General features: G+C 40.2%; 1 protein-coding gene across 2 annotated transcripts in view; it reads right to left on the reverse strand.

Annotated features, from left to right (window-relative positions):
* zcchc24 (zinc finger, CCHC domain containing 24) overlaps nt 1-14,316 on the reverse strand; it is a 36,856-nt gene extending 22,540 nt beyond the window's left edge. Inside the window, exons 1-2 of one of the 2 annotated variants that reach the window (XM_078272743.1) lie at nt 13,799-14,316; nt 10,320-10,520 (exon numbers count right to left, since the gene is read on the reverse strand). In XM_078272743.1, coding sequence (XP_078128869.1) covers nt 10,320-10,520; nt 13,799-14,038 — 441 coding nt within the window. In that variant the 5' untranslated portion in view covers nt 14,039-14,316. The remainder of the gene's footprint in view (nt 1-10,319; nt 10,521-13,798) is intronic. The other variant, XM_078272742.1, reaches the window with a different exon arrangement.
* Nucleotides 14,317-14,365: the final 49 nt, after the last annotated feature.

The following is a 14,365-nucleotide window of genomic DNA, read 5'->3' on the forward strand; positions in this document are numbered from 1 at the left end:
TCTCCCTAAGGTGCCCATTCAAGCGCGACACAAAGCGAGCAGTGTCAGTCCCTGATCTCTTGACACCAAATCCAGTCCTGTGTGCCAGCCCTAGCAGCTTCACAGTGTCTCCGTCTGTCCATTCGGTTGACGGTCATCTCTGTCAGCCTGTCTCATATCACGTAAGAATCTCTGTTGTTCATGTGACTAGAATCGGTGCTGTTACGAGGAACAGTTAGTTTGACCACATTAGTATAGTGTGTCAGCTGTAAAAGAGGGTTGACTATCAGTCCGTTAGTATGCAAGTTCTATACAACGGCATGACAAAAAAGGTCCAACCTGAACCCTGAACTGCTGCATCTATAGGGCTGAAAATAAGTATCATTATTGATTAATCTGCAGATTATTTTCTCAATACATAATAAAACGAATAATTGTTTGGTCTATAAAACAGTGAAAAGTGCCCGTCACAATTTCCAAAATCCCAAGGTGACATCTTTTTTGTCTAATCAACAGTTAAAAACCAAAGACATAAAAATTAATTTGTTGTAAGACCAGGAAATGCAGCAAAAGCTCACATTTGAAAAGCTGGAACCATTCAAAGTAATTTTTGCTTTAAAAATGGTATGCGATTATCAAAATAGTTGGCAATTAATTTCCTGGCAATCAACTGATTGATTAATCGACGAATCGTTGCTTCTGTAGTTGGATCAATCAAAAAATAATGCAAAATGATTTAGTGTGTGAACGGGAATTATCTCTAAAATCAACACATTCAAACATCAGAGATGGGGACTCGAGTCTGAGACTCGGACTCGAGTCGCACTTAAGTCACACAAACAGCTGACTTCAGACTTGACTCGGACTCGACCCAAAAGACTTCAGACTTGACTCGGACTCGAGCTTCGAGACTCGTCAACAACCTGTTTTCATGCAATTATTGCTTTTTAAAATCAAAATGTATTCATGTATTTCTATTTTCTTTTATTGGCGCATATACGGGGAAATGTATGACAAGCTGCATGTCCCCTGCCCTTTGCCATAATGTGCAACGTAACGCATGCGCCTATGTGCGCGCACTCACATATAAAAAAATGCATGGCGATGGCGACACCAAGTCCTCCCGGAGTTGTGCCTTTTCTCATTAGTTTTGCTTTCAATAACTTGGTAAACAGTGTCAGTAAGGCAACAACTACATGCAAGGTGTGTGGCACCAAGATAAATGATGCCGGATCAACAACGTCGGACTTCATCAGGCATCTCAAAACGCACCCAAATAGGTCAGTCACTCACACGCTAATGTGAAAAGAGACGTTACATTTAGCATATATCGTCACAGGTAACAAGCTAACCATCGCAAAGTGTTGTGCTAATGCTGGGAACAGGCACATTGTATCTCAGGCTCAGACATCCATGGCGCACAGGAGGCGGGACGCACGGATCCATCTCCCCAGGAACAAACGCTGTGTCGGGGGGCGGGGGGGGGGCAAACTCATGTGATGCGTAATTGATCCCGTGGGTGATTTGTAGGCACAAGGTGTACCCGGTTCACCAAACACTGGGCCGTCTTGACTGTCTTAATTCTGCACATATTTCTGTTACTGTAGTCCTATTTACTATTTCATTATTTCATCCATGCGTGGCGCAGCGGATCCGTGCGCACTGTCACCTGCCGTGGAGACGCTGGCCTCACTAACCTCTCCTCCTCTGAGTCGGGTCTCCCTCGCGCTGGACTCAGTTTCACTGAGCCTACTAACACTTAAAAAATAAATTGCATTACATCAGTGAGTTCATACTGCTTATTGTGCGTAATTTGGACTGACAGTGAGATGCATGTTGTTCTGTAACTGGTGTGGCGCTGCCACTATTCTCTTGACTTCCACTTTGACATTAGACATTTCTTTGAGTGAAAGAGACGTTACATTTAGCATATATAATCACAGGTAACAAGCTAACCATCGCAAAGTGTTGTGCTAATGCTGGGAACAGGCACATTGTATCTTTATAGTTGTATCCGTATGATGTGACAGCTTTAGGTTAATATTTCACCAGGTCCGAGGGCTAGAGGGATGTGTTAAGTAGACCCCATAAAGTTATCCTACAGCTGATTTTGATACTGTACTGTCTGGATGGTAGCTACAGGACATGCTTTGAATTCATAAGATTTAACAATACAGTGTTAGGGACAGATCAGATGGCCAGAGACTTGAGACTTGACTTGGACTCGAGCTCAAAGACTTGAGACTCGACTTGAACTTGCCCCTCAAAGACTTGAGACTTGACTTGGACTCGAGCTCAAAGACTTGAGACTCGACTTGGACTTGCAAAAAATGACTTGTGAACATCTCTGTCAAACATTTTGCATATGATGGGCATAGAGTATATAGTATATAGGGGGTTAACAATACTGATGTGATGATATCTGATTTAAAAATATGGCTTATACCAAAGGAGGTTACATGAGAGAACATTGGGATTAAGTACTATGAGCTAGCAAAGCCCTCTGGCCCTGGTGTGCTAACGGGACATCACGCTGTAGTGAAAATCTGACCTCTGATCCCTCCCTCCTCCCTCAGTGAAAAGTGAACCATCCTGTTATAGTTCCTGAGGCCTCAGTATATGGCTGCTGACCCCCATGACACTGTAGTTGTGTCAAAGTACACAAGCCTAAGTGTTGTTACTGTACAAGTAACTGCTGTTGTTGTTGCCATCATTCTATAGTCTGATTAATTTTCTAACATCCTGATGTTTTGGCTGTAGAACTGGAATGGTATCCAGGGGTTTGTGCGAAGGTACGATAAGACATGAAGAAAATAAAGGAGACTAGATTCTAAAATAAGTGTTGACATGGTTTTTCTCATGCTGCAGTGACACGCTTCCATAAAGCAATGTGACGAGCAACGGCCCCAAACACATTATTGTTTATTTTCTTTTATTAACTCTGCATTTCACAGTGCTGGCTCAGCAACACGCCTGTAAATAGATTTATATAACAAAGTATTATATAAAAAAACTCTCCAAATTAAGATACAATGATCTAGCATCATTTAGACAATGCACCCATAGTCTGAGAGTGGCAGGAAGAACTCATCAGATGATAGGAGGTGCAAAATCAATTTGAGATGAGACAACTGATGAATTTAGTGTCAGCTTACCTTAAAGAAGCTAAATTGTTTTGTTTTTTTAACTTAATAAGCAGACACTAAGTCGGTATATTGTGTCTTCATACAGCTCTGAGTTTGGATCTTCCATTGTCATTTCACCGACCGGATTTCAACATTTAATCCGAGAGCAGCTGTACATTTACCTGACTATGGTTAAATGTAACAGTGCACCTCATCTCAGAGATGGGGTTATAGTGTCACGGTTACGAAAACAGGAAGTGGTGCGATTGTTGTCTCAGCAAAAACTGAGAGGAAGAATGGGATTTCTGTACAGAACACAAACCAGCTGGCAGGAAACCGCACTTTTATCATTCTTTTAACTTTGATTTCCTTTCAGGGGAAGTGCCCTCTCCCCTTTCGCTGGCTCGCTGACTCTCAGCTCTTGTGCCTTTCTCAGGCTTTCGAACTATAGCCTCTCTGTGTCCGACAGCGCTCCATGCCATGACAGTGACACATCCAAACCCCCTGCCTGCCACAACAAATATCTGCAGCCAGAATTGTCGCCAGGGTACAAAGATCATGGGGGTAAAATGTGAAACATTCTCTCATGACAGATGTGTGACTGCGGTGTTGAAAGATTGTTTATCGACAGGGTAACAAACTGCAGGATGCATAAAGTGAGAGGGAGAGAGAGAGAGAGAGAGAGCGAGAGAGAGAGAGAGAGAGAGAGAGAGAGAGAGAGAGAGAGAATGAAACAAAGACAAGAAAAAAGACAACGCCTGGCTGAGGCTGAGGAAAATGTAAATACATGATTCCCAATAAAGATATTTTTCAGTGAAGGCAGGAGGTTGGTTAAATAGAGATTAGAAAAGCTAAAGGACAGATGTAGAATAAATGTTCTTTCTCCTCCCAGGAACATTTGCCTCCAGGGAACAGCATAACGTCTCCAGCAACGTTAAGCCCACACAATCTGTTGAACTATTGAATAATCAGCATCGCACTAACTATCAAAGAGCGCTAGAGAGCTATTTTGGACGGTTTAACAGCATGTTTCCAATACAAGAGTTGACAAATGTTTTGCCAGTTTGAGGCAGATCTGTTCTGAATATGGGATAGGGATAGAAGCTGCACACAGGAAAATTAAACTGGATTTTACATTATGCTATAACTTTTTTTGTTGACTGGAACATTTGAATTTCACAGGAAGCTACAGGTTATGAACCAAATTCTCTGCAAAGGGAGAGAAAGGTATTTTGGCTTAAATACTAGAGCCAGCTGGAAAAGAATTGACCTGGGTGAAATGAACATGACGACAAAGTTGTTTCTGATTAACTGTTGAACCGTTGAAAAGGCAAACACTATAATACCATGGGAGTACTCTACCTTCCAGATGTGAATGTGGTAGCCTACACTCCCTATGTAAATATTCACTGGGACTTTTATATGAATAAAAGAATAGCCCTACCCAAAACACTTTACATTAAAGCGAAAAAATATATAATGTTGTTGCGTATCCTTCAAGCATTTTCTTTTTTAATGCATTTGTTTATCTTCAATTATAAGCAGAGCATTTTCTACAAAGGTTTGTTTCAGTTAAGTCTTTTTGTGCCCTAAAGACTCCAGAAAATGGCTGTTTATTATATTCTGCAGCCCCTAAAGTCTTGCTCAGAATAGATTTGATTGAAAAAAGGTAGAGAGCATGCTGAAAAGGCGAAAACTCATCTACAGACCTCAAACTGATTCAATTAAAACTTTAATATTAGAGTAACAAACAGCAGGGAATTGTGTGTGCCTGTGCAGGGCTAAAACACTTATTTTCCAAGAGTGTGGCACACAGACAGTGCTGTGCACATGTAACACTGGTAAATTACAAACTTGCAATTTGTATTTAACACATTACCCCATCACACACACCCCACACACACACACACACACACACACACACACACACACACACACACACACACACACACACACACACGCACACATACACACACACACACACACACACACACACACACATATACACACACACTCTATCTCCATTTCCTACTATACAACAACAAATTGAAACAGTAAAACAAAGTGGTTGCACAATTATCCCTGCACGACTGCCAACCAAATTCAGAAATGGATCACTGCTCCTTCGAAGGCAAACACTGGAAGATTTAAAACCAACTACGTTTTGTCAAAACAACAACCACTGGTGTTTGTTACGGTAGACAAAGTGGGCTGCAGTAATGACGAGTCATTAAGTTTATCACCACGACCAAAGGAAAAGCACACATTTTGTCAAGTCACACATTACTCAAAGTGAGATTTGCCTCTGGTGTGAAGAGGCCCTCACTTCACAGCTCGCGTCAGGTCTCTGTGTTGACAACTGTTATGGGAGATTATGGTGACCATTTGTCACAAAAGACAGACTGCTGCTGAAATTACCAACACATGAGGTGTGAGGTCCATCACGGTTATTGGCATATGGTCACAGATACATATCAGATGCATGCAGGAGGAGATACAGGCATGACTGACTGACAGGGACTGGGATGAGAGGAGATGTCAGCACTTTTACAAAGTCAGTTCCTTTTGAAGTTCATCTAATGCAATAAGAAGAGTACAGTAACTTGAATGATTTAGTTACATTTCAGCATATATGTCTCACGTGGGACACATTTTGGTCCGTGTCAACTCACTGTAAACATTGTGCTTAGTCAGATATCACTACAGAAATAAGTAGAGCAGAAGCCAAAAGAAGAAAAAAAAAATGTTTGAAATTGATTCTATATATATGCACATTCAACAAACACCATAACTTTATGAACTTTTGTTCACATTATAATGGCACATTATCCTGGTGTGATAAAGAAGGCTCTGTATGTGGATCAATGAGCTGTGTTTGTGAACAACACATTAGTGATGCTCTTTGCCCTGCTCTTCTTTAAAGATGCAGTCATACAGAACATTCCATGTTTAAGTGTAGTCATTGGCTTAATGTATGATAAATTACATTTTCTCACAGTGGGCCAAAAAAGACAAATCTGTACGTCATCACCAGCATTTCCATCTGTGTCTCTGCAATCTAAGCAATAAGAAATGTGCAGACGCAGCAGCCCCATTTAAGGTAATTGCGACAGTGGACTATATAGCAAAGGTTCAACATTTTTGGAAATATGCAAAGTAGCTTTTATTGCCGAGATTCACACTACTTACATGTCTGTCCGTTAAGAGTCTACAGGCAGCAAGTGGTTAGCTTAGCTTAGCACAAAGAGTAGACACAAGGGGAGACAACTAGCCTGGCTCTGTCCTATAGAGCTCACTAATTAACACTTTTTTATCTTGTTTGCTTAATCCGTAGAATAAAGTCAAATAAATTAATAAATAAGTCTTTTGATCTAACTCATGGCAAGAAAGCAAATACAATAAGCATATTTCATAAAATGTCAAACTGCTGCATAAAATGAAAGTATTTTCTTACTTCGCTTCTTACTTACAATAAGATCCTACCAGAACATTTTCTGCCAAATTATTTCAACCTCGAAGTTGTTGCCGCTGACCTTTCTAAGGCGCAACTCATGAAAGGAGGTAGCCAGAAGGAATGATAACGTATACCTGCGCTGTGCTTTGCCTCTGCCTGCACTATACTCTGTGACCTAGCTAATGGTTTTACCTCTGATCGTGTGTAGGCGGCTTTATTGTTGATAAATAGGCTTTAAGTTTTCAGAACTGTGTGCATTGTTCCATTTTTATGGTGTATTCAATTGAGAAAAAACTGTAATAGAGTATTTCTTCTGGGAAATGTCACACCAGACACACAGTTTTTAATGCTGCAAATATAACAATATTGCAATACTCAGTGGGTTATTATAGGTTTAATCACCATTGTGTTGTGCATCCTTCAGTGATAGTGACTTAACAGACATGACATCAAAATCTTCGAGATTACAACTTTTAACTTTGATAATTGCACATACAGAAATTTAAATCTTTTATTATAGAGAAATGCTTCTAACAGAAATAGGCAAAAGGGTGAAAGAAGAAGTAGTGATGGATGTCATGTCAGTTATTTTTGGCTTTTAAGCTTTTATAAGAATAAGTATTCTACCAGTTTCAAAATATCTGAAATTCCTGATAAGAGTAAAAAAACATGCTCAGGAAACTATAATTCTGAAGGACTGAATCAGGGGAATGCATTGCGACCTGGAATGGGGCATAGTAACTCTCAGAGACACATAAAACACGCACACCAGCAGCAGCCACCCCCTCATACCCACAAACCTGCATTCTGGCAAAGACATTTTCCATGAGTTAATCTTTCTACAGGGAGACATAGCAAGAATATGTCATTCAATGCATCATTTTGATCACTCAAATCAGAGGTGGGGCCAACTGTTGAGAGGATTAGTCCACTGAACAGAACCAAATCATGAGTGCAAGTGGAAGACATCTTGGAAGGTGGCCAAAGCGTGGCAGTGAGGGGCATTCTGCTCATAACTGGGGGAGCGACCTCATTTTCAGAATAAAAGCAAGTTTACATAACACCTCTCTCCCCATGACAGGGAGCACTGGGCAGCTGCTGCCAGGCCTGTGGCTTTCAGTCAACTACCAAGAGTTCCCTGAAAAAATATTCTCTCAGCAGCCACAAGCCTCCTCTTTGTGTTTCCAATATTAACATGTTGAAACTAAAAAAGGTCTTAAATTGCAAGTAATGCATAAACACTTTGGTAACCTCAACTATTTAATTGCCTGACTCTTATTCTTCTCAGAACCAAGCAATGGAAGGGATCAGGAAACCCTCAACCACAGTGACTAAGGTAATGGATCCAGCACTGTCTAAATCCTTGACTCTCCTTCAGCTGCAAAAAAAAGTCAACTTTGCCAGAGCTAAGGTTATATAACAAGGTTATATAGTGATTATAAAGCATATGATTCAAAATTTTGATAATAAAAAATCACTCTGACTCACCCAACAGTAATTATACAATTAACACATTTGAAGCTCATCAAATACGTTTTGTGGGTTTTGTGGACAAAAAGCAGAATATCCCCAGCCGTATTCTCTAAATAACATAAAAAATACAAATGTAAATAAATATAATATTATTGAATTTTAACTTATGAAAGTTACCCTTACATAAACTCAACAATAAAAGTCACAGCAAAAAACAACACTATAAAACATGTTGAGGTGAAGTAGAAGAGGAAGACTGTACATGTCATTAGAATGTGATTCTCCATGTTGCATCAGGAAGACATACTTAGCAGCATTCTGTGAAGCAGGAACCTCTGTTTTCATTGGCAAAGAACCTCTGGACAGTACAAACTATTAGCAGGGACACACTCATTCTCAAATGCATTCCATTGCAGGCAAATGCCAGAACTCCATTGACATACAATTGATCACTGCACCTTGTGAAACAGAGTAATGTAGGACAAGAAAATATTGTTTGGAAAATGACGCAAGTCTTGGCTAATAGGTAAGTTGAACACTCTCGCAAAATGTGTGTCACATCTGCTATTTGGGTCTTCAGCTGGTTAAGTAAGAAAAGGCACGTAATGACATGTGACTGGGCAATAGTGTAACTGATGTAGCACAAATGGAAGGTAAATTTATGGAGAAAAAAAAGCCCAGGAGAGACCTAAATAACTGAGATGGTGTTGAACTGTGTAGGTGCGGAGGAGACTTTGCCACTTTTTGAGTTACTGTTGGCAGTTTAACGAACAGCTGAAAAATAAACCAAAAGACGTCTCAGTGTGATTTTGAGGTCCATCCCTGAATGCTAACATCTATATTGTATGATTGATTTCACAGCCTCTACTGTGAACAGGCTATTCTGTTTTATAAAGTAACATTTTTACCTTTTCATTTTAGAATGGTACAGTCAAGATGATTACTGATTATAGATTACTATTATTATCATTATTATTACGAAATTAACACCTGCTCCAATGTTGAGTTTCAGTATCATTTGATCAATGCTCACATCAAACAAACACAAAGTTACATTTTGCATGATATACTACGAGCCAAAATTCCCAAGATACTTGTCAATAGATTATCTAATTCCCTCACATTGCAGCTTGGAGCTGTCCAGAAGATATTTCATCAGTACACAGGTCATTTACAGACCTCCCGAGACCAGTCATCATATGTCATAAAGCGAGTCAAAGCATTTTAATCTCACATCTGCTCCTCATTACCATTACCATTCCATGCAAAATAAACTCAGGGCTGGGCTTAGGATATTGCACATCACCCAAGGAAAGGGAGAGAAGAAATAGAGGAGAGGCAAAAGAAATAGTGAGAGAGAAGGGAGATCATTAGGCACCTTGAGTCCAACAAAAAAACGACTGTGTAAAAGTTCCACAATTTCCGAGGAAGTGACATTGTGTTCCTCCTATGAAATCAGCTCACTTCCAGGCTGCAGTCCCAGCCATGGAGTTTGCCTCTTACAAGGCGTTATACAACACAACAATGACAGATCCACCACAGCAATTTCATAGTCCATTCCTTCCTCAACAACTCCTGCAAACTCCACAAAATATCACCTCACTTATGCTAAGTAGTTACTCTGCATGAACACAGTATCTGTAACTCATAAGGACAAGTTGTTCTCTCATTTGTATGTTGATGTTTACACACTTATATCAACCATCAAGTCAGGCTCCCAACCAGGGCCTTATTCTTAAAATAGACATTTCTGCTAAATTGGCAGGGATCGTTTAAAACCTAAAATTCTTCCGGTGCTTTCCATGATGAGTTTAGATTTCAGGAGATGGCAGCTTAAATACAAAATATTTAGTTACATATCAAAAAAGACATGTATGTGTATTTGTTGATGCTTTTTTTTATTCTTGAAAACATGCTAACGCGGCTAACATGACAATCCAAGGCAAAAACAGACAGTTTCCCCTTTGACCTTTGAAGTAGCCTAACAAGTTTATTTATCATGGTTATAACGGTTTCTAGTAGTGTAATGCTGTGGCAGTTAAGATGCACACAAGCACACATATATACACACACTCATACACATGACTACAGAAGACAGAGGCCAGCCTGTTTAACAAGTAGGTCAGACCAGAGCCAAAGAGGAAGAGAGAGACCAAGAGAGAGCAAGAGAGAGCAAGAGAGAGCGACAGAGAGACAGGCATTGGCAGGAGCAAGCACAGCTTTTAGTACCATTGGCTTGGATGAACCATATCAAATAAGGCACTAAAATATGTGTGTATGAGCCTCACCTGAGGGCAGTCCTTGATGTAATGGCCCTTGTTGAAGCACAGGTGGCATAAGTAGTTGGGTGGGGGTCTTTTGTTTGGTTTTCTTGGCTCTGAAGAAAGGGAAAGGTCTGAGAAATGGTCCGTCAGGGTGTTGAGTCCATCCACGATGTTGTTAAGGGAGCCATAGGGTGACACGTTCTTATACACGTTGTTGTTTAAGGCCTACAAAATAAGAATAATCAGAAAAGGTTTGTCATGTATAACATATTGTACATAAAATAAACAATTCACATACAGTCACCAACTTTTAGTTTCATAACGTGCGACTTGTTGACCTGTACAGTATGCTGGAAAACGTTACCACATACAAGATAGTATCTTATATAAAGTATATAAAATATTGCATTTCTGGATTTTGAGTGTTCAAAATGCTGAGAGTAATCACCAATTTCCTTTGAGTGCTCTCTGTCCTAATTTCTGTTGTGCCAAAAAATCCCTCCAACATAATTTCTCTCATTAAATTCAGAACATCTGGCGAGAGGCCTAGCTGTGCTCATGATCTGGAAAAATACTGAGCATGTCCACAGAGAAAGACAGGACTTTACAGAGGATGACTCACTGTAAACAAGATGGGAGGCATGTTCCCTCGCCAGCCTGTGGAACATCAGCAATGTCACCATGCACTGTTAGTGGTAAACTAGCCATGGTCAGTGTTTGCAGTCTGCTCGGAGCCACAGATTGCAGTTTTGCATGCCACAGGGCCCGGTGAATTCATAGAAGATGCCGTCTGAATAGTAATAACAGGGAAAGCATTGCCTGCAGTTCCTTATTTCCCTTCTCATTCGTGTGTTCCTGAGTTCAAATACGATCCAGAAACGACTGAAAGGAATTGACCGCTGGGTAAAATTATGTTGATTTTAGCACAGACATTTCCATTTTCAGATGGTCAGGTTATTAACCCCTGTTAAGTCTAACTTGTCATCTGCCTTGACATTTGATAGTTTAACTGCAACAATGGCAAATATTTGAGACACCACCCACAAGTAAAAACATCAGTGAGTGCATGGAATCCACAGATAAACTCTTCCTCCTCCACTGATGGTCATGTCTCTTTTTGGGGCACAGATTTGTGTCTGGGAAATGATTTTACTGTTATTGTTTAGTGTTGCACAGCACAGAAACCTTCAACTTGGCAACCTGGCCAGGGCTGAAAGCCAAATCTTTATCTGCGGGCTGTGAGATTGTCTTGCTAACCAGCTCCAGCTTTAAGACTCATGTTCATTTACTGCATGTAGTCGTTGTAAATCAAGCATTACGGCTCTGTAGTTTCTCAAGTTTTCCATCCGCCATAATTTTTTGCTGTGTTGCGTATATTACCTCTCCTTGAGGAAATGTGCATGTTTGTATAATCACTAAAATTAAGTATTGGTTGTAAAATTATTTTAACAAATATAAAACAGTAAACTTTGCTCAGTTTATGTTCCTCACATTTATTCAGTTTGGCCTGAAACCTTCTACTGTCAGCCCAAAGGAAACTGATTTCACACACATCTGCTAATGGTGGGGAGAGAGTTTGTTTATTTTGTGTGTCTGTCTGTGTATGTGAGTGAGTAAAGTGAGTGAGTGAGTGTGTGAGTGAGTGAGTGAGTGAGTGAGTGAGTGAGTGAGTGAGTGAGTAAGTAAGTGAGTGAGTGAGGAAGGGAGTGAGGGAGGGAGTGAGTGAGAGACTCAGCAGGAGGTTGTGTGTTAATGCGTGTGGCGATGGATGTGTATGTATGCGTTGGGCACACAATGAGAACACAACTGGTATCATGGGTAGAATAAATTCCACAGGAAATTACTATAGGGTTAGATTAGTCCAGAATGGCTATACATGTTCAAATTTGAGACTAGAACTATGTTATAATGATAGAAAAAGTGACAAATGTTTATATAAAGTGTTCAAGATTGTGATAAGAATACTGGACTCGTGTCAATCAACAACAAATTCATTAATTATCACTGTTTCACTTTAAGTGGACTTTTGTGTAATCCTCCACTGCGAAAACAACCACATTTTGCATTACTCATCTCATCATCAAATCTCTGCAGCGGTTTATTTTACTTGGCTTACTCGGTATAGTAAGTTGCAAAATGCCCCCCACCCCTTAAACTGTTTCCAGACTGTTTGTGTTCCCTCAGTTTGAAACCCTTTATACTCATGCGGATTGAATGGCATTACACAATTGCGTGTAATGTATATTGTGCACACCCAATTTTCAGAGGACTGTTTCATGTTAAATGACTTCAAAGGGCCTCTATGGTTACCACCATAATAATGGACACTGGCTCTAGATGGTGAATACACCATCCATCCACTACCTCTGTTTCCTAGAGTTTCCAACACATAGCGTCATATTAACATAGATCTAAGAAACTAAACTGCAGTGTAATCAACACTCTGGGAAGCTTTCTGTATATATGTGTTATTTTTCTGTGTGTGCTGTATGTATAGTATGTGTGGGTGGGTGTGGTGGCGGCCTCCTTTTTCCATAGTATGGCCTGCAGTATCAGGTTTGCACCCTGCACACATTATTTATTAACATGTTTGTTCCTAATATTACACTGAGCTACAAAAATAGACTATATGCACACAAGGATTGATTTTGTTTGCACAACCAGTCTATTTGAAGAAGTCCGATACAGCAGACCTCTCTGCAGGAGGCTGCAGTGGCCCGCTCTTTCCAGACAGAGGCGTGCAGGGGAATCTATTTTCATCTGTCCCTCTTTACCTTTCTGATCTAAGACATGTCTGATTAAAACACATTTTGGCTCAACAGTTTCTCCTTTAATTGTAACCATAACTCATCAGCATGCTGAAAACAGACCTCTTTATCACACATTATTTAATGACATTATAGGGAAAGGGAATTTTACTAAGACACTTTGTTGATTGATATTTAACTATAGCACAATATATAATAAGATCGTACTTGCTTATTTAAGATTTAATAAGCTTAAACCCAAATTAAATTTTTCAAACAATACTATATTATTCCTGCAATTAGGATATAACTGAGGTATTCAGAGTAGGCACTGTCTGTGACACTACTGAATATTAGTGTACTGATTACCGCCTGTGGAATTATATAAATACAGTATTTCCTTTATTTAATTTACAGTAGGCTACAGCTTATAGCTACTTCTTGTGTTATATAAAGTATAAAAACTTGGCCTAATAAACGTTCTGATATATTGTTTATAACGAGTGTTGTTCAACAATATTCAAAATAGCCTACCCTTAAAATGTTGATTTAAAGACTAATTGAAGTTAATGTCATATTAGAAATAGCCTATGATAGCGGTTATGTATCCTACCAGAATAGCCCATGCTGTACATGCTAAAACATTTGCTGAACAAATCGGTTTCTTACTATAGGCCAGCAGCCTAACTCAACCACAATCTTACAATCTGAAATAGGCTACTCCAGATATCTGGCTATATGCATGCAATCTTTCACCTCATTCCGCTGCAGCTGAAAAAAGTTGTTGAGATAGTTTGAGTTCAGGGAAGAGCTCAAATCCGCTGCTGCGGGAGTCTTGCTGAAACTGTGATCCGGGTGGGAAGAGTTGGGTTCGGGTCTGAATGCGTCAAAAGCGCTGGTCTGGTGGGGGTCTTGTAAGGAGAGATAGACCCAGTTCAGAAGCTGTGCAGGCTGGTACACGGAGGCACTCGTGTCTATGGCAGACAACAAGCTCATCTTTCAATTCAAATGGCTCAACTGGATTTTCCACCGCTGAATCTAGGACTGGTCTTAACTCTTTTGCCGTCTTGTTTTTCGTTCCAGTTCCCCGGCAGATGGCAAGTGCTCCTTTTTTCTTCCCGTAAAGGGCCCTGTCCTCCTCACGCCGGGAGCCTCGTCCCAGTTAGATGTTACTCAAAAGTCATTGCGCTAACATGTCAGTATAAAAAGTGTTCCCCTGCTCCCCATGGACCGCTATCTGCCTTTATTGCAGCGGGGCAGAGAGAGGCTCTTTGAATATGTAATGAGGACGGCTGTACGTCACCGAGGACTCAGGCCAATCAG

The sequence above is a fragment of the Sander vitreus genome, chromosome 17, assembly GCF_031162955.1.
Source record: "Sander vitreus isolate 19-12246 chromosome 17, sanVit1, whole genome shotgun sequence".
NCBI classification, from domain to species: Eukaryota; Metazoa; Chordata; class Actinopteri; order Perciformes; family Percidae; genus Sander; species Sander vitreus.